Below are 23,785 nucleotides of genomic sequence, written 5' to 3'. Positions count from 1 at the left end.
GTTGCGCGCTCATCTCGCATTATTGGCCGAGGGAGCCGGCGTATAGCTTCCAGGTCATGTGGCCAGCATGACAAAGCCACTTCTGGCAAACCAGAGCAGCACATGGAAACGCCGTTTACCTTCCCGCTGTAGCGGTTCCTATTTATCTACTTGCATTTTGACGTGCTTTCGAACTGCTAGGTTGGCAGAAGCTGGGACCAAGCAACGGGAGCTCACCCCATCACAGGGATTCGAACCGCCGACCTGATCAGCAAGCCCTAGGCTCAGTGGTTTAATCACAGCGCCACCTGGGTCCCTTGTTAAACCCTAGGAATGAATAAAATCTAGGATTTTGATTAATTGGGATATGGATTAGATTAGGACGTAAACTGAAGAGCTGTTCCAGACAATGAATTCCTGAGCTGGCTTGTGCAAATTAACCTGGGTGACCTGTGGCTATCAAGAGTACAAATAGGGGTCATTAACAATGCAAGGGAACTTCCCTCTTACCCCTAGATGTGAACAAAGGCTGGGGATTTGGGAGGTTGCCAGGGTACCTGCTCTGGGGGAGGGGGAGGGCAAGGGGTTTGGGGGACGAAGGAAGTGCGGGGAGGAGAGATCCATCTTGGAGAAAGAGGCTTTCTGCCTGTACTGCTGCCTCTTGAACTGACCATGCCATAAGATCTGGACTCCCTCCATGCATAGCTGAATAAACCCTATTTCTTAAAGTACCACAATTTCCACCATGTCGTTTATTCTCCAAAGTGACTCTAGGCTACATCAACATAAATATAGTGTCCAGATCACAGGAAGTAACAAAGATAAAAGGTAAAGGACCCAAGAACGGTTAAGTCCAGTCGAATCTGACTCTGGGGTGTGGTGCACATCTCTGGGGTGTGGTGCACATCTCAGTCCGAGGGAGTCGGCATTTGACATCAGATAGCCCTGGTGGTGAGGCTGCATCCAGAGAATATTGAGAAGCAAAGCAGCTAGTAAGCCTGATATTTATTAACTGTTGCAACAGGGTGCTCCCCCGCACGCAGGACAGAGGAGGAGGACCCCAAGCCATGTGCACAAGCCATTATATAGACATTTTAAATTGCCCGCCCTGGAGTCCAAGACCACCCCCGAAACATCATACATACATCACAGAAAAGGCGGTCTACAACAGAAATCTGAGTGTGTTGTTTATCTCCTGTCTGGCAAGTTACCTGATTGCATTATCTGGGTTTGTCCAACTCTTCGTGACCCCATGGACCAGAGCATGCCAGCTACTCCTGTCTTCCGCTGCCTCCCGCAGTTTGGTCAGACTCATGTTGGTAGCTTCTAGAACGCTGCCCAACCATCTTGTCCTCTGTCGTCCCCTTCTCCTTGTGCCCTCCATCTTTCCCAACATCAGGGTCTTTTCCAGGCATGTTATTTTTTTGTTAGTTTGTTATTATAACTACTTAATTCCTGCATCTAGGTCACAGGTCACAGGCTCACACCCTGTTCATATCTTCAACGTGCCCTTAAGACAGGATTTGTGAGGACAGAATTTGTGAGGAAAGAGACAATGGGAAGGTTTCCCACTTTGTAGAGAAATATTTGAGGTGAATTTGTTCAGGACCTTTTCTGTGGGGCTTCAGACATGTGGTTTATATATACATACATATATATATATATATATATATATATATATATATATATATATATATATATATAGGACCCAGGTGGCACTGTGGTTAAACCACTGAGCCTAGGGCTTGCTGATCAGAAGGTCGGCGGTTCGAATCCCTGTGACGGGGTGAGCTCCCGTTGCTTGGTCCCAGCTCCTGCCAACCTTGCAGTTCGAAAGCACGTCAAAATGCAAGTAGATAAATAGGAACCGCTACAGCGGGAAGGTAAACGGCATTTCCATGTGCTGCTCTGGTTTGCCAGAAGTGGCTTTGTCATGCTGGCCACATGACCTGGAAGCTATACGCCGGCTCCCTTGGCCAATAATGCGAGATGAGCACGCAACCCCAGAGTCGGTCACGACTGGACCTAATGGTGAGGGCTCCCTTTACCTATATATATATATATATATATATATATATATATATATATATATAATTATTTATTATTTATACCCCGCCCATCTGGGCGGCTTCCAACAAAACACCAAAATACAGAAATCCATCAAACATTAAAAGCTTCCCTAAACAGGGCTGCCTTAAGATGCCTTCTAAAGGTCTGGTAATTGTTGTTCTCTTTGACCTCTGGTGGGAGGGTATTCCACAGGGTGGGTGCCACTACCGAGAAGGCCCTCTGCCTGGTTCCCTGTAACTCAGCTTCTTGTAGCGAGGGAACTGCCAGAAGGCCCTCGGCGCTGGACCTCAGTGTCCGGGCAGAACGATGGGGGAGGAGACGCTCCTTCAGGTATACTGGACCAAGGCCGTTTAGGGCTTTAAAGGTCCGCACCAACACTTTGAATTGTGCTCGGAAACGTACTGGGAGCCAATGTAGGTCTTTCAGGACCGCTGTTATGTGGTCTCGGTGGCCACTCCCAGTCACCAATTTAGCTGCCGCATTCTGGGTTAACTGTAGTTTCCGGGTCACCTTCAAAGGTAGCCCCACGTAGAGCGCATTGCAGTAGTCCAAGCGGGAGATAACTAGAGCATAACTCTCTCTCTCTCTCTCTCTCTGTCTCTCTGTCTCTCTCTCTCTCTCTCTCTCTCTCTCTCTCTCTCTCTCTCTCTCTCTCTCTCTATATATATATATATATATATATATATATATGACCTTAAAAGTCTTATAACACATCATACATTTAAAGCACACTGCTTCCCTCAAAGGATCCTGGGAACTGTAGCTTGCTCACACAGAGCTATGGTTTTGGTGTACGCCCTCCAGAAGCCCAGCAACAGCTGCAAAGTTTTCTCAGAGGCTACTCCCACAAAATACTTAGGACACAGGTCTGTGGCCCTGCAGACTCTCATCTGCCCCAGATCAGAAGAATCTTTATTTGCATCAGCTAGTAGCCATAGCAATAAAATAAAATAAAATAAATATACGTACATTTTGGAGGTTTACATTAATAATCAAATAACCAGCATGGCCAAAGGTCAACGATGATGGGAGTTGTAGTTGAAGAACACCTGAAATTGTGTTCAGGATTGTATGACAAACACTGTGGAGAAAGTTAGCTACTTTGGTGAACTAAAAGCGCCTTTAAAACATACATAGGAAGATGGGGCAGAAAATGTGCAATGCCTGAACTCAACAGCAGGTTGTAGCATGTAACCTTGAAGACTCCCAGCTGCAGAAAAGTCTTCTGTGCATAAAAATGACAAGACACTAGACTTTGTTCTGTTCTGTTCGGCAATGAGCCGCTCTCACGCTTTATTACGGCAACACATTGCAGGGCAAAGGCTCTCCACAATCACACGTGTCTAACTCTGGTTGCAACACTGACCAGTGAAAATTCTCTGGGACATTTAAGATCTTGCCCCTGATGAATCTCTCCTCTGTATATTCCTGCGTATAAGACTACTTTTTAACCCAGGAAAATCTTCTCAAAAGTCGGGGGTCGTCTTATACGCCGGGTCGTATTTCTTATAGGGCAAGTATATCCCAAATTCTATATTTTAACTGGAAAAGTTGGGGGTCGTCTTATAAACCCAGTCGTCTTATATGCCGGAATGTACGGTATTTTAAGGGAAAGTAGAAGAAAATATTTTAACGCAACATTCACAAGGGTTTCCATCTGCAAAGTGTTGTAACCTTAATAGAACGTTTTTGTTGTGTGTTTCGCTGGGTATTATAGAAATTACATTTGGCGACACTTTCAAATCAAAGTCCAACTTCGCCAAGCCTTTCTCTCCTGGCCATGCTAGGCACATCACAAGGGGGGGGGTTGTGAGATTGTGTACAATGTGCATATTACTAAATTGCCTTTATTTGGGGCATCTTCTGTTTCTGCACAAAGCGTGTGTTGCTGCCACCTGTGCACATATATGCGCATATCGCCCTAGCAAATCTATATTTAGCTAATCTTCTTTATGGTGTGTTTCATCTCCTTTTTTCTTTGTCATCTAGTGGAGGCCTGAGGTCTTAAGCATTCAGAATTCCCCCTCTTTGTCCAAACAAGTGCCAAGAGACCTTGGCTGTCCTCCTCATTTTCAACTTTGCTCCGATTATACTATGATCCTGGACGAAATAGAGTTGGGTGGAAAAGGTAGGCATATGCAGAAGGGGTTTTTCCTTCTGGTCGCGGCCGGACAGTCTATACCGTGGAATGGGGAAAATGACCCAAGCAAAAGCACAGATGCCTTCTCCCCACAGATGCCTTCTCCCCACAGATGCCTTCTCCTCACAGATGCCTTCTCCCCAGAGATGCATTCACGCACACTCCACTTGGCAATACCTCAGAACATTCTTTCCTCTCAAAACGTTCCAAGAGTTTTCTCACGCGATCCCATATTTCAAGGGCAGCTATACTTCCAGGGTAGCCAACTCCCAGTTTGAGAGCTTGATCTGGCCCACAGACCATTTTTTTTCCTGGCCCTTCAGAACCCTCCACTGTTTTTGGCAATGGCACATATCTATAAATAGTGGGTGAGGCTCAGCGCCCTGGTGGGATGTCCTGGGAGGGGCAGCTTGCACCCCCATCTATCTTTTGTTTTGTTTTTGTTTTTAAATGTCTTTATTAATTAAAAGTTAAAAAACACACAATTACAAACACACATATAAGACATAAACACAGCCAAATTCTCCATTTTGCTAACAATTCATATTAAACAATCACCAATAAACATATTTCATTTTAAGCTTCTAATCTATTATTTAAACTTTCAGCTGACCTCCAATTAGACTCGCTGTATTTTATCTACTATTGGAATATTTTCGCATGATTCATATACATATTACCTCCCCCCCCCCTTTTATCTCTTGGTCTTCTGTTACTCATTTGTAATAAAAATTGATGTTATACCAGGTTCAGTCTAGTTCTGCCAGAGGGGTTTCTTTTATGTCGTTACAGTGGTACCTCTACTTATGAATTTAATGCGTTCCGAACACACATTTGTAAGTCGAAGAAAATTGTAAGTCGAATCCCATAGGAATGCATTGGGAGAAAAAAATCGTAAGTCGAAGCAACCCTATCTAAAAATTCGTAAGTAGAAAAAATCCTATCTAAACTGCATCCAAGATGGCGGATGGAGCTCCATTTGTAAGTAGAAAAATTCGTAAGTAGAGTTATTTGTAAGTAGAGGTACCACTGTATTTTTAAAGTATTCTTTAAATACTCCCCATTCCTTGTTGACTTCTTGTTTCATCTGCCCTCTCACTCTACCTGTTGTTTTTGCATGAGTAGGGATGCAGTTGCCACCTCCACCTCAGCTGGTCTTTACTGCTCTGGTGAGGGGGGGGGGAGTTGTCTCTGTGCATGTCTGCCTGTGTGTGCACGCACGTAGGCATTCACACATGAGGGTGTGCAGTGCCCAATGGAAGGCAGAAGCCAGTGTGGTCCTCAAGACAGAAAATTCCACCAACTCCTGCCCACGATATGCGGGAACCCTTTGTCTCTCCCGATGTTGGACGAAAATGCCCATTAGAATCATGGTATTGCAGAGTTGGAAGGTGTCACAAGGGTCATCTAGTCCATGTTGGGATATCCCATTCCACCTTAAGAGCAGACGTGGGACGGTTGCCTGTCACATGTCTGCGTAACACACCAGGATTGTATGCTGGGAACTACCATTTGTGTATAGCTTACTGTTTTTACTTTGGACACGAAGGCGATCAGACATGTTTCTCTTTGTCCTGAATTACACTAAATAAACCTGCTTGTAAATATGCTCACACAAGCCTCTCGTGCCACTTCTGACGTGCAGTGCTCTCGGCAAGTTTAGTGTGCCCAGACTTCTGCAGTCTGGGTCACTGATTTATGCTGAACCAGGGATCGGAGATCGGCCAGCACTTCGGCCGGCAGGGCTGGAGCCAGCTAGGGGCCTGCCAGTTGCCCCCGTTTCCCTGGTCACGTGCCAACAGTCCAACCCACTTTAATGCAGGAATCTCAACTAAAGCATCCAAGACAGATGTCCATCCAATCTCTGCTGAAAAACCTCCAAGGACGGAGAATCCACCGCCTCCCAAGGGAGACCGTTCCACTGCTGAACAGCTCTTACTGTCAGAAAGTTATTGCTGATGTTTACTTTCTTGTGACTTGGAGCCATTGCTTTAAATTCTACCCTCCAGAGCAGGAGAAAGCAAGCATGCTCCCTTGATATGTTTGAAAATGGCTCTCATATCTCCCCCAGTCCCCTCTTTTCCAGAATAAAAATACCCAGCTCCTTCAACCACTCCTCATCAGGCTTGGTTTCCAGACCCTTGATCATCTTGGTTGCCCTCCTCTTCACACATTTTGAGATTCCAAGTAAGACTCACCCTCCTTCTCATTTGCAGAATACCCAGTTATTTCACAGTTTATTCAGAATTACATAACTTAAAGAGCAGGTAGTGAGTTTTTAAGGAATCAGATAAATGTCACACTGCCATCCTATATAATAATGTCCATGTTGTCCCTGCGTCCAGATGTCCCGTGTGTCCCTGGGTCACTGCGCATGTGCCCCAGGGATACAGGGATTGGACAGCAGAGACTGCGCGCGCGCACTCTCCCCCCACTCTGCCTCCTCCAACCGCCGCTCCCGCTGGGGTGGAGGCCGGCGAAGGCCTCCTCACAACCCTCCCTGGCCGTGAGGAGCGGCGGTTGGAGGAGGCGGGGGGGGAGAGTGCGCGCGTCCTTCCTGTCGGCGGCTGGGGGAGAGGAAGGAAGGAGGAGAAAGCGCCGCTTTCTCCTCCTCCGTTCCTGTCCCCCTGCCGCCGACAGCAAGGACGGGTCCCAGGGTTCGGAGAAGCGCTGCGCAAGCGCTTCTCCAAACCCTGGGATGTCTGCTTCCTGTCGGCGGCTGCGGGAGAGGAACGGAGAAGGAGAAAGCAGCGCTTTCTCCTCCTCCGTTCCTGTCCCCCTGCCGCCGACAGCAATGACAGGTCCCAGGGTTCGGAGAAGCGCTGCGCAAGCGCTTCTCCGAACCCTGGGATGTCTGCTTCCTGTCGGCGGCTGCGGGAGAGGAACGGAGAAGGAGAAAGCAGCGCTTTCTCCTCCTCCGTTCCTGTCCCCCTGCCGCCGACAGCAAGGACGGGTCCCAGGGTTCGGAGAAGCGCTGCGCAAGCGCTTCTCCGAACCCTGGGATGTCTGCTTCCTGTCGGCGGCTGCGGGAGAGGAACGGAGAAGGAGAAAGCAGCGCTTTCTCCTCCTCCGTTCCTGTCCCCCTGCCGCCGACAGCAAGGACGGGTCCCAGGGTTCGGAGAAGCGCTGCGCAAGCGCTTCTCCGAACCCTGGGATGTCTGCTTCCTGTCGGCGGCTGCGGGAGAGGAACGGAGAAGGAGAAAGCAGCGCTTTCTCCTCCTCCGTTCCTGTCCCCCTGCCGCCGACAGCAAGGACGGGTCCCAGGGTTCGGAGAAGCGCTGCGCAAGCGCTTCTCCGAACCCTGGGATGTCTGCTTCCTGTCGGCGGCTGCGGGAGAGGAACGGAGAAGGAGAAAGCAGCGCTTTCTCCTCCTCCGTTCCTGTCCCCCTGCCGCCGACAGCAAGGACAGGTCCCAGGGTTCGGAGAAGCGCTGCGCAAGCGCTTCTCCGAACCCCAGGATTCTAGCGCCCGTTATTGAACGGGCTGAAAACCACTAGTCCTATATAATAATGTCCATGTTGTCCCTGCGTCCAGATGTCCCGTGTGTCCCTGGGGTACTGCGCATGTCCCCCAGAGACACAGGGATTGGACGGAGGGACAACCAGGGACACAGGGATTGGACCCGTGCTCTCGGGACACAGGGAACAGCCAACTGCCGCTCCGCCAACCGCCGCTCCGAAGCCCAGTCTCATGCTGGAGGTGCGCGGTGAGGCGGCGGGGGAGAGAAGCGCTCCCCCCCCCCGGCAGCCTTGCCGCACACCTCCGGCATGGGACGGCGCTTCCTCGGGGAACCCGAGGAAGCCCAAGCGGCAGCGGGCGCGGAGGGAGGCCCGCTTTGGCTTGGCAGCGGCGGGAAGAAGGGGAGGAATTCCTCCCCTTTTTCCCGCCGCCGCCAAGCCAGTCCCGGAGCCGAATTGCGGCGCGGCGGGGTTTTTCGCCGTTTGCCTCCCCCTCGAGGGAAGGCAAACGGCGAAAAGCCCCCGCTGCGGCCTGGCTTGGCGGTGGCGGGAAGACCCGCCACCGCCAAGCCAGTCCCGGAGCCGATTTGCGGCGCGGCGGGGTTTTTCGCCGTTTGCCTCCCGGAGCCGATTTGCGGCGCGGCGGGGTTTTTCGCCGTTTGCCTCCCCCAGGGGAAGGCAAACGGCGAAAAACCCCCGCTGCGGACTGGCTTGGCGGTGGCGGGAAGACCCGCCACCGCCAAGCCAGTCCCGGAGCCGAATTGCGGCGCGGCGGGGTTTTTTGCCGTTTGCCTCCCCCAGGGGAAGGCAAACGGCGAAAAGCCCCCGCTGCGGACTGGCTTGGCGGTGGCGGGAACATCCCGCCACCGCCAAGCCAGTCCCGGAGCCGAATTGCGGCGCGGCGGGGTTTTTCGCTGTTTGCCTCCCCCAGGGGAAGGCAAACGGCGAAAACCCCCCGCTGCGGACTGGCTTGGCGGTGGCGGGAAGACCCGCCACCGCCAAGCCAGTCCCGGAGCCGATTTGCGGCGCGGCGGGGTTTTTCGCCGTTTGCCTCCCGGAGCCGATTTGCGGCGCGGCGGGGTTTTTCGCCGTTTGCCTCCCCCAGGGGAAGGCAAACGGCGAAAAACCCCCACTGCGGACTGGCTTGGCGGTGGCGGGAAGACCCGCCACCGCCAAGCCAGTCCCGGAGCCGATTTGCGGCGCGGCGGGGTTTTTCGCCGTTTGCCTCCCCCAGGGGAAGGCAAACGGCGAAAAACCCCCACTGCGGACTGGCTTGGCGGTGGCGGGAAGACCCGCCACCGCCAAGCCAGTCCCGGAGCCGATTTGCGGCGCGGCGGGGTTTTTCGCCGTTTGCCTCCCCCTCAGGGGAAGGCAAACGGCGAAAAGCCCCCGCTGCGAACTGGCTTGGTGGTGGCGGGAAGACCCGCCACCGCCAAGCCAGTCCCGGCAGCCCGCTTCCTCTAGCGCCCGTTTTTAAACGGGCTAAAATCCACTAGTATAATAATAAAAAGCTCAGCGGAAGTTCTTGAGTGCAACTGATTTTTATGTCAGTCTCCACCTGAATGCAATAAATTCTCCTCCAGTGGAAATCTAGCAGACTGACTCCTTTCGGGTGGTGTTATCTTCTCCGTTTACTCTTTTTCTTTTTTTTTGACCTTGCTTTTTGATCAGGTAGCAGTAATGATGACACCAGCTCAAACAACACAGTAATCCAGGCCAGACCAACGACAATCCAAATGGCTGCGATTTGCCGGTAGCCCACAAAATAGGTCCTGTCACGGTTCCTCCCTGGAGACACAGACAAAAGCAACAATAATGTGTGAAGAGGTGATTTAAAGGACCCGCCAACTCAGTTTATCTAAATTTCATTAGGTCATGTTCACATCATACATTTAAAACACATTTCTACCACTGAATTGTGGGAAGACGAACACAGGAAACTGCCAATGTCCTTATTATTGCCTATTTGTGATGGTTTGGGCTCATCTGCTTTGGGGTGGTTGCCCTACCACATTTCCAATCGGTGCACACCCTACAACTTCCTGCTTAATAATAATCATCATAATATTTGTACCCCACCCATCTGACTTGGTTTCCCCAGCCACTCTGAGAGGCGTCCAGAATATATCAAAACATTATAAAACATACAACATTTCGAACTTCCCTATACAGGGCTGCCTTCAGATGTCTTCTAAAGATTGTGTAGCTCTTTATCTCCTTGACATCTTCCTGGTTCCCTGTAACCTCACTTCTTGCAGTGAGGGACCCACCAGAAGACTCTCGGAGATGGACCTCAGTGTCTGGGCTGAACAATGGGGGTGCAGTTGCAGTTCCCACCAAGAGAATGGTGCAAAAATCACTGTCCAGGAAAAGGTACTGGGCATTTTCCTTTTCTTTCATGTTTGATGCATCTAGCCCAACCTTCTGCAATGCAGGAATCTCAGCTAAAGCATCCATGACAGATGGCCATCCAACCTCTGCTTAAAATCCCCCAGGGAAAGGGTCCACCACATCTCATTGGCCGAACAGATCTTACTGTCACAATTTCCCCCAAATGCTTAGTCGGGATCTTCTTTCTTGTAACTTGAAGCCATTTGTTTGAGTCCTACCTGTCAGGGATCTAGCCGGGTCAGATGGATGGGAGGGGGTCTGACTCGGACAGTGAGAGAACACAACCACAGGCAGGACAGGAGTGGGTTAACTTGACCCTCTTCCTTCTTAGTCTTACAATGCTGGCGGAGTAAGAGACTGAGACCTTAGGGAGAGACATATTGAGGTTACTAGGCAACCATGAAGGGAAGAGGGTTCAAGGGGAATCTTCAGCGGAGACCAAGAAGGGGGAGTGCCTATGGTCTCCTCACAGCAGGAGGGATGAGAGGGTGAGGATGCTATGTAAGGGTCAGAAGAGCAGGGACAGACGTTGTCCACCCTTGTGTTGTCTGAGGAACAGAAACTAAGACTGAGCACCTGATTACCACAGAATGGCTGGGGTGTGTCGGACTCTGTGTCTTTGACCTGTAAATAAACGTACACAAATCTCTCAGAGGCTTGTTACTGCATACTGGACCCGTCTGACTGCCTGAGATCATTACACTACTCTAAAGAGCAAGAGAAAACAAGCATGCTCCCTCTTCCATGTGACAGCCCTTGATATATTTGAAGATGGCTACCTTGTGATGTATGGAAGTGAGAGCTGGACCATAAAGAAGGCTGATCGCCGAAGAATTGATGCTTTTGAATTATGGTGCTGGAGGAGACTCTTGAGAGTCCCATGGACTGCAAGAAGATCAAACCTATCCATTCTGAAGGAAATCAGCCCTGAGTGCCCACTGGAAGGACAGATCGTGAAGCTGAGGCTCCAATACTTTGGCCACCTCATGAGAAGAGAAGAATCCTTGGAAAAGACCCTGGTGTTGGGAAAGATTGAGGGCACTAGGAGAAGGGGACGACAGAGGACGAGATGGTTGGACACTGTTCTCGAAGCTACGAACATGAGTTTGACCAAACTGTGGGAGGGAGTGTAAGACAGGAGTGCCTGGCGTGCTCTGGTCCATGGGGTCACGAAGGGTCGGACACGACTAAACAAGTAAACAACAACAACCTTGTCTCCGCTCAGTCTCTTCTTTTCCAGGCTAAACATTCCCAGCTCCTTCAACCATTCTTCATAAGGCTTGGTTTCCAGACCCTTGATCATCTTGGCTGCCCTTCTCTGCACATGTTCCAACTTGTCAAGAGCCTTCTTAAATTGCTGTGCCCAGAACTGGACACACTATTCCAGTTGTGGTCTGACCAAGGCAGAATAGAGTGGTATTGTTACTTCCCTTGATCTGGACACTAGACTTCTATTGATGCAGTCTAGAATAGCGTTAGCTTTTTTTTCTTCTTCAGCTGCTGCACCACACGGTTGACTCATGTTAAGATTGTGGTCCACCAAGACCCCTAGATCCTTTTCACATGTACTGCTAGTAAGCCAGGTGTCCCCCATCCTATATTTGTGCAGCTGGTTCTTCCTGACTAAGTGCAGAACCTTACATTTGTCCCTATTGAAATGCATTTTGTTAGCTTGTGTCCAGTTCTCCAATCTGTTAAGGTCATTATGAACTGTGATTCTATCTTCTGTGGCATTAGCTACCCCTCCGAGTTCGGTGTCATCTGTGCATTTGAGAAGCATCCTCTTAATTCATTCAACCAAGCATTTATAAAAATGTTGAAGAACAATAGGCCCAGAACAGAACTTTTTTTCCCAGGATGTTGAGGAACCATTAATGAGTACTCTTGGGGATTGCTTCTGTAAATCCGAAACTGTTCCTGGAAAATAGGGATACTTGGAGGGTCCGTACTTGAGAAACTTAAAATATGGTTTGGGTTCTAAAATATAATAATTGCAAACCATCATTTTGTACGAAACCTGAACTGAGCTTTCATATTCTTCACTGTACAACCAGTTAAGCCCACAATATCAAAGTATTTTGAAAGCCTTACCTATTAGATAGTCTCCAAAACCAATGGTGCTGAGCGTAATAAATGTAAAATAGATAGCTTCATAAAAAGTCCACTTCTCCATCAGTTGAAAGAAGATTGATGGCAAAATAAGAAACATTAGAAGTCCCAGAACCACAAACACGAAAAAGTATCTTGCTGATTTCTGAAAGATAAAGCAAGAAAAGAAAAAAGGCAGGTTTGATGCAACAGAGCACACTTCTCTCGACCTTCAGCCATGCACTGTGAATTTAGGCTGCATTAACAGATAAATAATAATAATTCCACCCTAGTTAAACTTCACCTGGAGCACAGTTCCTGGTGATGTCACAATTTATGGTGGTCGATCAGTATGGTGGTTTCTCTCATTCCTATTTGAAGGCAGGCAAGAGTTAATCTTCCTCAGTTAGAGGGCATAATGCACAAGTCTAATTTATTCCTGTCTTCCTCCTCTTATATGCATATGTATATGCAATATAATAGGTAGAAGAAGAGCCCTTTTGGATCAGGCAAGGGCCCATCTAGTCGAGGATCCTGTTCTCATCAAAGCTGACCAGATCCCCACAGGAATCCTGCAAACAGGACCTGAAGTGCAGCAGCAGTCTATGTCCTCAGTCTTGTGGCTGGTAAGATTAGATTAAAGTAACTGAATTACCGTCCTGCCTTTCCTCCTATACACTTTCGCTGCACAGCGTTCGAAGAGTCTTGAGACTAAAAAGCCAATATAGTTCAAGCAGATGAGGTTGAAGGGGATTCCAAAGAGAGCATAAATAACACAAAAGATCTGACCTTCTCTCGTTCGGGGACAGACGTTGCCATAGCCTGTTGAAAGAATAAGAACGGGTTGCAAAGGATGTCAGCAACTGTCAATTTGCCAATTGTCTAGAGAAGTTACAGAGCAGGGTCCCTATTAAGCATGGGCGTAGGCAGGGGGGCAGGAGGGGGCAATTGCCCCCCCTAGAAGCAAGGCTGCTGGCCAGCCTGCCCCGCTGCCCGCCCGGTGCCGTCTCCCTTCTCCCTGGCTGGCTGTGGGGCGGGCGGAGGGAAAGCCCCAGAGCCGCGCAAAGCGTTTGGCTGGCTTTCCCTCCGCCCGCCCCACAGCCAGCAAGGGAGAAGGGAGACGTCCCTTCTAGCCGGCTGGCTGTGGGGCGGGCGGAGGGAAAGCCAGCCAAACGCTTTGCGCAGCTCTGGGGCTTTCCCTCCGCCCGCCCCGGCGATCACAGAGGGGGAGGAGGGGATCAGAGCAGCCCGATTTCGGGCTGATCCTGGCGCCCCCTCGCCCCTGCCAATCGCGGAGGGGGAGGAGGGAGTCGGAGCAGCCTGATTTCAGGCTGATCCTGGCGCCCCCCTCGCCCCTGCCGTTCGAGGAGGGGGAGGAGGGGGTCGGAGCAGCCCGAAATCGTGCTGCTCCGATCCCCTCCTCCCCCTCCGTGATCGCCGGGGCGAGTGGAGGGAAAGCTGGCAAGGGAGAAGGGAGCTTTCCTTGCCCCGCTGTGGCCCCTCCCCCCGCCCTTGGCCCCGCCCCTTGGTCCCACCCCTTGCCCCCCCTAATTTTCATCCTGGCTACGCCACTGCTATGAAGGGTTGTTTCCAGTGGAGAGCTGCTTGTGCATTGAGACTGACTGCTCCTTCCTTTCCTCTCTCCTGTACAACCCCCAAATCTGCTCCAGAGGATCCCCATACTCTCTGGGGCAGACTTTGAGGGTGCTAAGAGGGGTGCAGGGAGGAGGAGAGGGATAAGTTTCATTGTGCAAGCAGAGGTCTGTGCATGACCAAAATGGCAGCCGTGGATACAACCCAATGTATTTATTTTATGTACTGCACTTATTGACTTCCTTTGTGCCAATGCACTTGGGGCAATTAACAGTTTCAAACAAAGAAACATCCTCCAGGCATAATTATGTGTGTGCTCCAAGTGTCTCCCTCCTGTTTCTTGGAGCAGACAGGCCCACTGTGGAAGAAGAGGCCAAGTGTGCAGGTATTACTTTGGAGACCTTGTGAAACATTGGGTGAAATGGAGACTCACCATGGCAACCCTTTAAAAAAACCCCCAAAAGATTGACAATATATTTGTCATGAAAATCTGGGCATCACTGCATTTTCATGATAATGAATAAAATGTAGGTTAATCTGCAGTGAAGAAAGAGCAGAGTTCCTCCATTCGTAACCATCATGGCTAAAATAAGTTGCAATTCCCAAGCACCTAAAAAGAATGCTCTAGAAATTTGATTACTCTCAACTTCAGTGTGACCTGGCCTGGCCTGTGAATTGGAACATGCTTAACCTTCAGATTTTTCGGTTCTTCAAAATTTGTGATACAGTTATTGGATAAAAAAATGAATTACAAAAACTTATTTATTTTGGGATAAATTTAGAAATGTATTTGATGATATGTCTTTGGTGATGAAATAGGGCATGCAAGGAGAGTCCGAGATAGAGGAACCACCATCGTGCCCAGAGGGGTTAATTAAGAGGCTGAAAAACAAAGCAAAAAGCTTATCTTAAATTATGGATGATCAATAATGTTTACCAATGGATAAGGATGATCTGGTTTGCTCAAAATCTTAATCATATATTACTTTTAACTTTCCATCCCGTCTCTGTGTTGCTGTTTATAAAAGTGAGATTGAATCCATTAGCATGGGAATAGTAATAATATAATTATAATTTATTATTTTTGTGTCGCCCATCTGACTGGGTTGCCCCAGCCACTCTGGGTGGCTTCCCCTGTCCCGCAGAAACAATACTTCAGTCTTGTCGGGATTCAACCTTTAGAACTGAATGCACTGTTTACTTAAAGGGACAGACACAAGTTTTCAAAGCAGAAGCTGCTAAGGGAGTGATGAACAGAACTCAATATGGCAAGGACACGGCTGAACACACCACTGATTGTTAGTATCATCCCACAATTATTGGATGAGCAATTGCAAGAGTTCAGAGATGAGATGCACAGAATGGTGAATGAAAATGGATCAGAGAAAAACCAGACTAAAGAATTTCACAGGACCTTTGAGGGAAAATATTGATCAACATATGGCAGAGATAGAGAGAAGATCTTGTGTACAGGTGGAAGTAAACTCAGAGGAAAAAGCCACCAAGCTTCTGGCAATTCATAGAGACATTGAATCGTAAAATTGCAGTTGGAAGGAACCCCAAGGGTAATCTAGTTCAGCCCTCTGCAATGCGGAATTTTCAACTAAAGCATCCATATCAGATGGCCATCCAACCTCTGCTTAAAAACCTCTAGTTAAGCAGAATCCACAACCTCGTGATGGAGTCTGTTCCATTGTCAAACAACCCTTATTATCAGAAAGCTCTTACTGTCAGAAAGTTTTTTCTGATGTTTAGTCAGAATCTCCTTTCTTGTCTTTTGAAGCCATTGCCTCGAGTCATACCCTCCAGAGCAGAAGAGAACAAGCATGCTCCCTCTCCCATGTGACAGCCCTTGAGATATTTGAAGATGGCTCTCATATTTCCTGTCAGTCTTTTCTTTTCCAAACTAAACATACCCAGCTCCTTCAACCATTTTTCATAAGGCTTGGTTTCCAGACCCTTGATCTTCCTGGCTGCCCTTCTCTGCAGATGTTCCAGCTTGCCAAAATCCTTCTCAAATTGTGGTGCCCCAAAAAGGACACAGTATTTCAGGTGTGGTCTGACCAAGACAAAATAGAGTGGTACTATTGCTTCCCTTGATCTGGATACAATACTTCAGGTGATGCAGCCACCAAAAACTCAGATCCTTTTCAAATGTAGTGCTAGTTACAGGTAGGTAGCCGTGTTGGTCTGACGCAGTCAAAATAAAAATAAAAAATCCTTCCAGTAGCACCTTAGAGACCAACTAAGTTTGTCATAGGTATGAGCTTTCGTGTGCTTGCACACTTCTTCGGAGTAGAATCCCGATGTCCCCCATCTTATATTTATGCATCTGATTCTTCCTGCCAAACCTTACATTTGTGCTTTTTGAAATGCATTTTGATAGCTGTGGCCCAGTTCTTCAATCTGTTGTTTTGAATCCCAATTCTTTCTTCTGCAGCATTAGCTACCCCTCCCAGTTTGGCGTCATCTGCAAATTTGATGAGCATCCTCTCAATTCATTCATCCAAGTCATTTATAAAGCCAAAACCCTCTGGCACCCCACTTGTCACTTTTCTGCAGGATGTCAAGGAACCATTAATGAATACTCTTTGGGTTCCATCAGTCAACCTACTACAAATACACCTTACGATTACCTTGTTCAACCCACATTTTACCTGCTTCCTCTTGAGAAAATCATGGAGTACTTTGTCAAAAGCCTTACCGAAATCAATATACATTATGTCCACAGCATTTCCCTAATCCACAAAATTTGTAATTCCACCAAAAAGAAAGAAAGAAATGAGAATGGTCTGGCATCACTTATTTTTGAAAAACCAGTGGTGGGTCTTAGTAATCCCAGCATCCTTTTCTAAGTGCAGGAAATGGGATTGGTATATATGGAATGGAGTACGAATTAATGACTATACAACAAGTAAATAATTGTTTATTGTTGCTCTAATCAGGGATGTTGGAATTTCTTGGAAATAAAGTCATCACACTGGGCTGGAGGAAGAATGTTCTTGACATTTATGCTAGTAACGATTGAAGAGCCCCTTTTTGACATTTTGTGCGGAAAAGAAAATGAATGAACTTGAGATGTTTGGGACTGAAGATTGGGAAAACACCACCTAGCTGAACATTATTCTGGAATACAGCTGGTTACCATCCTAGAGTAAATATTTGGAATATTCTGAATATTCAACATCTTTATCAATGACTTGGATGATGGGCTTGAGGGCATCGTGAGCAAGTTTGCAGATGACACCAAATTGGGAGGGGTGGCTAATACCCCAGAGGACAGGATCACACTTCAAAATGACCTTAACAGATTAGACAACTGGGCCAAAGCAAACAAGATGAATTTTAACAAGGAGAAATGTAAAGTACTACACTTGGGCAAAAAAATAAATAAAATGAAAGGCACAAATACAGGATGGGAGACACCTGGCTTGAGAGCAGTACATGTGAAAAGGATCTAGGAGTCTTGGTAGACCACAAACTTGACATGAGTCAACAGTGTGATGCAGCAGCTTAAAAAGCCAATGCAATTCTGGGCTGCATCAATAGGAGTATAGCATCTAGATCAAGGGAAGTAATAGTACCACTGTATTCTGCTCTGGTCAGACCTCACCTGGGGTACTGTGTCCAGTTCTGGGCACCACAGTTCAAGAAGGATACTGACAAGCTGGAACGTGTCCAGAGGAGGGCAACCAAAATGGTCAAAGGCTTGGAAACGATGCCTTATCAGGAACGGCTTAGGGAGCTGGGCATGTTTAGCCTGGAGAAGAGAAGGTTAAGGGGTGATATGATAGCATGTTCAAATATATTAAAGGATGCCATATAGAGGAGGGAGAAAGGTTGTTTTCTGCTGCTCCAGAGAAGCAGACATGGAGCAATGGATTCAAACTACAAGAAAGAAGATTCCACCTAAACATTAGGAAGAACTTCCTGACAGTAAGAGCTGTTCGGCAGTGGAATTTGCTACCAAGGAGTGTGGTGGAGTCTCCTTCTTTGGAAGTCTTTAAGCAGAGGCTTGACAAGGATATGTCAAGAATGCTTTGATGGTGTTTCCTGCTTGGCAGGGGGTTGGACTGGATGGCCCTCGTGGTCTCATCCAACTCTATGATTCTATGATTCTATAACTATTTATTTGGCAGAAAGGGGAAGACAAAGATGAGATGTGAAGGAGGATGAAAGAGCAAAAGCAAAGCCTGCAGTTTAACACAATTTATCTGAGTGAGAGCATTCGGGTTCCCTGCATATTATATTCGGGGAGAAGCCAGAATCAAATGACAGTACCTATTGTGGCTAACATAGTGCCCACGAAGAAGAAAGAATTAGCGAAATCCCAGGTGTTCTGTTGTTCAGAAGGATGGGTTCTTAATGGTTCTATTCCGATCTGAACAAAGTTTATCAGTTTCTGCAATTGAAGGCAAGACTCAGTTTGAATATTCCAACAATAAGAATAGCCCTCCTCTGATTTATCACCAGATACCGCTAACCAAATCACAATGCATTCAGAAGGGAAATTCTTCTGGATCAGTCCAGCATGTTCTTCCCCCAGCGGCCAGCCCAATGCTTATGGGAAGCCCACAAAAAAAGACGTGAGCACAACAGCCCTCCCCTCACTTGTCACCCCCAGAGACTGATAGGCATAGGGCTTATGCACACTTAACTCTTCCTCCACTCTTTCCAGGCAAAGGACCGCACTCCAAGGGGTGTTTGTTGTGGTTTGCACCAAGCTTTCCCAGTGAAAACTGTGATCTATGTTTGAGTTGTTGAGAAATACTGTCAGGAAATACTGTCCAGGGGAAAACATTCTTCATAGTGGTAGACTCCTACACCAAATGGCTGGAGGTCGCACTTGTATCGTCCACTTCTACAGCTGCAGCCATCCGGGTACTTCCTGACACCCTCGTCTCGGACAACGGAACTACATTTACGTCAGAAGAGTTCCAGACCTTCACAGCGCAGAACGCCATCCGCCACATCTGCTCGGTACCATTCCACCCTGCCACCAATGGCCAAGCAGAGCGCATGGTGCGGACCACCAAGGACAGCCTCCGCCACATGACACAAGGGGACTGGGAATACTGCCTCGTCACATTCCTTCTAGTACAGCACAGCACCCCCAGCACAATGAGTGGCTGGAGCCCAGCTGAACTACTAATGGGCTGGCACCTCACAATTAGACTGGACCGCCTTCACCCCGACACAGCTCAGGATGAGGTAGTGGCGGGGAAAGGCAGGAACCCCCGGACATTTGGGGCCCAGGACCCAGAGTATGCAAAGAATTCTGAGGCAGGCCCAGCATGGGTACCTGCCACAGTCACCAGGATGACCGGTCCCGTGTCGTACGAGGTGCTTATGGAAGGGGGGCAATGTTGGCGCCGTCATTGTGACCAGCTACAGCAACGATTCCCAGGAGAAAACCGGGAGGAGAGCGGGACAGAGGGGTCCCAAGGGGACAGCAGGGCAGTGAGGCCCATAGAGCGAGAAGGGTGGGCAGGGGAAGCAGAATCAGTAGGCACAGAGGGGCCAGAAGGACACCGGAGAGGGCCAGTTGCGCCAGACCAGACAGCCCCGTCACAGCCAGCAGCCTCGGAACATGAGACAGAACCAGAACCCCTGGCCAAGGAACACCCCAGGCCGCAACGCACACATAGGCAGCTGGCATACCTTGAGGACTACGATTGCAACCTCCCGGGCAGAACTGGAACTTAGAGGGAAGGGGTGTTACGTACTGCTGACTGGTCCGCAGGAGCCACCCAATCCAGCTCCAGGTGGAAGTGAATCAGCAACCTGATTGGCCTGCAGGAGCAGCCAATCAGGCTGCTGGCAGAAGTGAATCTGCAACCTGATTGGCCTGCAGAAGCAGCCAATCAGGCTGCTGGCAGAAGTCAATGCGCAACCTGATTGGCCCACAGGTGCAGCCCTGAAGTAGCCAATCACACAAGGCCCATTGTGTAAACAATGTATATAAGCAGACGTTTTGGGGAAAGAGCCATTCTTCTCTTCTTCTATTGCTACTATAAGCCGAATAAAGAGCATGAAATTCACTCTTGACTCCGAGTATATTTCAGACGGCAACACTATAACAAGCTGTATTGTTTATATATCAAGTTCAATACTAAGTGTTTCTCTCCCATGAGCCCAAGAGAGGGTTTGGTCTTCTTGCTCTCCCTTATTCTCAGTCAACAAAACAGCGGTGGTAAGACGACCCCATCTCCCACCCTGTTCTAAGGCACAAACACACTTCCAAGGTAGCTAACCAGGCAATAATTCACTTTTTCTGTGACTTTGAACAGAGTCACCTCTTTTGCAGCTACTACATGATGTATGTTCTCTTTTCCCCAATTTATTTTTATAAAATACGTTTCCCAACAAATACAGTACAGTCGTACCTTGGTTCTCGGACGCCTTGGTACTCGGACATTTTGGCTCCCAAATGCCGCAAACCCAGAAGTGTTTCGGTTTGTGAATGTTTTTCATAAGCTGAACATCTGACGCGGCTCCGGCAGCCAATTGGAAGCCGCACCTTGGTTTTCGATCCATTTCGGGAGTCGAATGGACTACCGGAATGGATTAAGTACAATAACCAAGGTTCGACTGTACAGATATTAACAACAACCCACACTTTATAGCTGAATTGGAGGAAACATAAATTTGGGTTTTCCGTGGCAATGATTCAGCTTTTCTGTGACCTTGAACAGAGTCACCTCTTTTGCAGCTGCTACATGACGTATGTTCTCCTTTGCCCAATTTATTCTTTGCAAAGTACGTCTCCCAACAAATACAGTACAATTACTAACAAAAACCTGTTCTTTGTAGATGGATCGGAGCAAACATCAATTTGGGTTTGCAATGGATTGCTGTTAACAAGCTGGTTTTCACGAGGAATGCCCCAGTGCAACGAAATGGTGCTCAGACGCGGAGCTTTAAATCATGGGCCATGCCTGGAAAGAGGGGAGGAAAGCTCAGTGTGCATAAGCCTCCAACAGTGTTGGCAGAACACAACCCTAATGGCTAGTAGTCATTCATTGTCTTATCCTCCATCAATTTGCCTAATCCTCCATGGGGATAACATTTCACACATGGAAGGAAGGCTGAGTCCTTATGGCTTATGCTGGCCATTGATTCTGTCCCCACCTCGATTCTCACCTCCTAAACTGTATTCCCCCCATATATACTTTCTGACCTCTTAGCCTCTGGTGTCATTCCACGGTCATCCCTTTTAGTCTTGCTGAAGTAATGACTTACCACTATGAATAACTCCACCTCTTCTGGCTTGAGAGAGGTGTAGTTCAAAAAAAATTCCTCTTTCACGTGATGCATGGCAATTTCCATATTTCTGTGGTGCTCACTCTCCAGAAGCTCGAAGACGAAGGCACCCATCACCATGTAAGTAATGAGGCCAGCCAGCAGTAGGGTGCCCTGTAACCTGTTCATATGCATGTTGTTCTGTGTGGGAATGAGGGCCAAGGAAGAAGCAGACACAAGAGCGAATATAGTTTAGTAAGCAAGTCCTTATTTGTTTTGACCCAGACTCAAGAGTACAGCTCCATAGCTGGGCACTCTCCATAGCTGGACCCAAGCTAACCAAATGAATTTCTATAGGGACAAATGCAAGATTCTGCACTTAGTCAGGAAGAACCAGATGCACAAATAGAAGATGGGGGGCACCTGGCTTACTAGCAGTACAAGCTAAAAGGATCCAGGGGTCTTGGTGAACCACAAGCTGAACATGAGAACTGTGTGTGATTAATACAAGATTGATCTAAATTAGCATTATTAAACATCAACCAAATGTATCATGACTTATCAATGGATATCGACAGATGGCAGTCATTGACCCTGTGAGGAAAAGTCAATGCTCTTACACTGAACTTAATACCTAGTTTATATCTTAAGAGAAATTCAAATTCACATACCAAGCAAATACTTTCAAAATATTAAATCTTTGTTTAGAAAATGTATTTGGGGCTCTTATCTATTCAAAAATGCAAATATTCATAAAGGAAGGAGGATTTTGGTTCCCAGATTAAGAACTGTACCACCAAGCATATTTACTGTCAGGTACACAATTCTGGAGACCCACAATTGAAAATAACTGTCCAAATTGGGCTACCTTGGAATATTCTTACGTACCGTAGCACTGCAAGAAAGATGGGTGGCACTTGGGTACGTTAATATTCGAGATACTATTGAAAAAATAACATCAGTTCGAATGATATGCATCACATGTTCAAAAAATATTAATTTGACCTTTTCTCCCATGACAAAATGACTTTGTAGAGAAACACGTCTTTAAAAATCAGGAAATACTGTCATAGGTTTAGATCTGGTGAATTACAATAACAGCTCTGAAGAAGTGTGCATGCACACAAAAGCTCATACCAATGACAAACTTAGTTGGTCTCTAAGGTGCTGCTGGAAGAAAAAAAAATATTTTGTTTCGACTACGTCAGACCAACACGGCTACCTACCTCTAACTAATAACAACTCTGTAAACTATAGTTTTGGGGGTGTTTTTTTTCACTCCATCCCCCCTTTACTTTACCTTCTACACGGGTCCTGTCCCCCCCCCAAAAAAGTCTCTAGAATATGACATTGCAAGGAAGCTCCGAGGACAAAACCATATGTGAATATGTTGCTAGAAAAACTAGGAAAAAATGTGCTTCATGTTGAATAGGTTTCTAAAAGGATTATATTGACTGTGGAAGAAACAACTGCTTCAATGACTTCTCGGGAAAGTCGTTCAGAGTGTTAGGGCACTGCATGTCAAAAAAACTTTCTCTTTCTGGGTTTGGTTTGGTTTCTTAAGAAATACAGTTCATTGGGAAACATGGAGGAAGAATACCAGGAAGCTTTGTCATGGAGGAGCTAATGTGTTTTCCCACATCCATAACCAGCCCAGGGGTCATTTGGAGGAGGGAATTGAAAGTAGGAGAGATGTCTTTGCTTGGCTCCTCACTCACCCTGACAGGGTCCTTCGAGTCCAATTATTAAATTATCCACTTCATCAACTCCCAGTATCTGATTGGAGAGTCTCAGTGGTTCCCTTTCACTTGGTAGCTATTTGGGAGGAGCATCCTGGGCTCCCTCCCATGGGCTCTATGAGGTCATGGGTACATTACCCTCTTTTGCTTACCTTGTCCTCTGTGAGGTCACCCCGTCTGTACCTGCTGGGCTGCTGATAGCCTCCAGGTCTGAAAGGCTGGTAGGAAGATCAGGCCACAATGTTTTAGAAATCTACAGGGAGCAAGCCTGATCTATTGTCACGTCGAGCAATGGGAATGCTCATCAGATTTGCAGATGGCACCAAACTGGGAGGGGTAGCTAATGCCACAGCAGAAAGAATAAGAATCTAGGGTTGCCATTTGTCCTCTTTTTCCAAGAAACGTCCTCTTTTTCATGGGCAGAGTCGTCATAGCGATCCATAGTTAAAAGCAGAAGTCGGCAAATGTGTCCTCCTTTTTGCAACCCTACATTGAGCCCCAGCTAACAAAATGAATTTCAACAAGGACAAATGTCAGGTTCTGCACTTAGTCAGGAAGAACCAGCTGCACAAATATAGGATGGGGGACATCTGGTTTACTAGCAGTACATGTCAAAAGGATCTAGGGGTCTTGGTGGACCACAGGCTGAACATGAGTTAATAGTGTGATGCAGCAGCAAAGCTTATGCTATTGTTAAACCCTAGGAATGAATAAAATCCCAAAATTTTGATTAATTGGGATATGGATTAGATTGGAATGTAAACTGCAGACCCACAGTTAACAAAATGAATTTCAATAAGGACAAATGTTAGGAAGGAAGAACAAGATGCACAAATATAGGATGTGGGAAACCTGGCTAACTAGTAGTACATGTGCAAAGGATCTAGGGGTTTTGGTGGACCACAGGTTGAACATGAGTCAATACTGCGATGCAGCAGCAAAGCTTATGCTATTGTTAAACCCATTAGTCGTTTAGTTGTGTCCGACTCTTCGTGACCCCATGGACCAGAGCACACCAGGCAATCATGTCTTCCACTGCTTCCCGCAGTTTAGTCAGACTCATGTTGGTGGCTTCGAGAACACTG

The 23,785-nt window shown here is 47.6% G+C and overlaps 1 protein-coding gene across 1 annotated transcript; it reads right to left on the bottom strand.

The window, feature by feature from the left end:
• Positions 1 to 9,149: 9,149 nt before the first annotated feature.
• LOC148687753 (potassium channel, subfamily K, member 16-like) lies at positions 9,150 to 21,158 on the bottom strand. Its single transcript, XM_088674044.1, has 5 exons — positions 20,962 to 21,158; positions 18,001 to 18,121; positions 12,782 to 12,948; positions 12,130 to 12,292; positions 9,150 to 9,435 (listed from the first exon to the last, which is right to left on the bottom strand). Exons 1-5 carry the CDS (start codon positions 21,154 to 21,156, stop codon positions 9,266 to 9,268), a joined length of 816 nt encoding a protein of 271 aa, XP_088530170.1. The 5' UTR covers positions 21,157 to 21,158; the 3' UTR covers positions 9,150 to 9,265.
• Positions 21,159 to 23,785: the final 2,627 nt, after the last annotated feature.

The sequence above is a fragment of the Zootoca vivipara genome, chromosome 1 (assembly GCF_965207765.1).
Source record: "Zootoca vivipara chromosome 1, rZooViv2.hap1.1, whole genome shotgun sequence".
Taxonomy (NCBI): domain Eukaryota; kingdom Metazoa; phylum Chordata; class Lepidosauria; order Squamata; family Lacertidae; genus Zootoca; species Zootoca vivipara.
Note: the sequence above shows the minus strand (reverse complement) of the source record. Positions and strands in the feature narration are given on the sequence as shown.

Bases quoted from the DNA above. Each gene is read 5' to 3' on its own strand.
- LOC148687753 (XM_088674044.1), bottom strand. From the start codon at position 21,156: ATGCATATGAACAGGTTACAGGGCACCCTACTGCTGGCTGGCCTCATT. The intron at 12,949-18,000 runs GTACTGTCATTT...TTCTTTCAACAG, and splicing joins CACTATGTTAGCCACAATAG to GCTATGGCAACGTCTGTCCC. The intron at 12,293-12,781 runs GTAATTCAGTTA...TTTATCTTTCAG, and splicing joins ATAGGAGGAAAGGCAGGACG to AAATCAGCAAGATACTTTTT.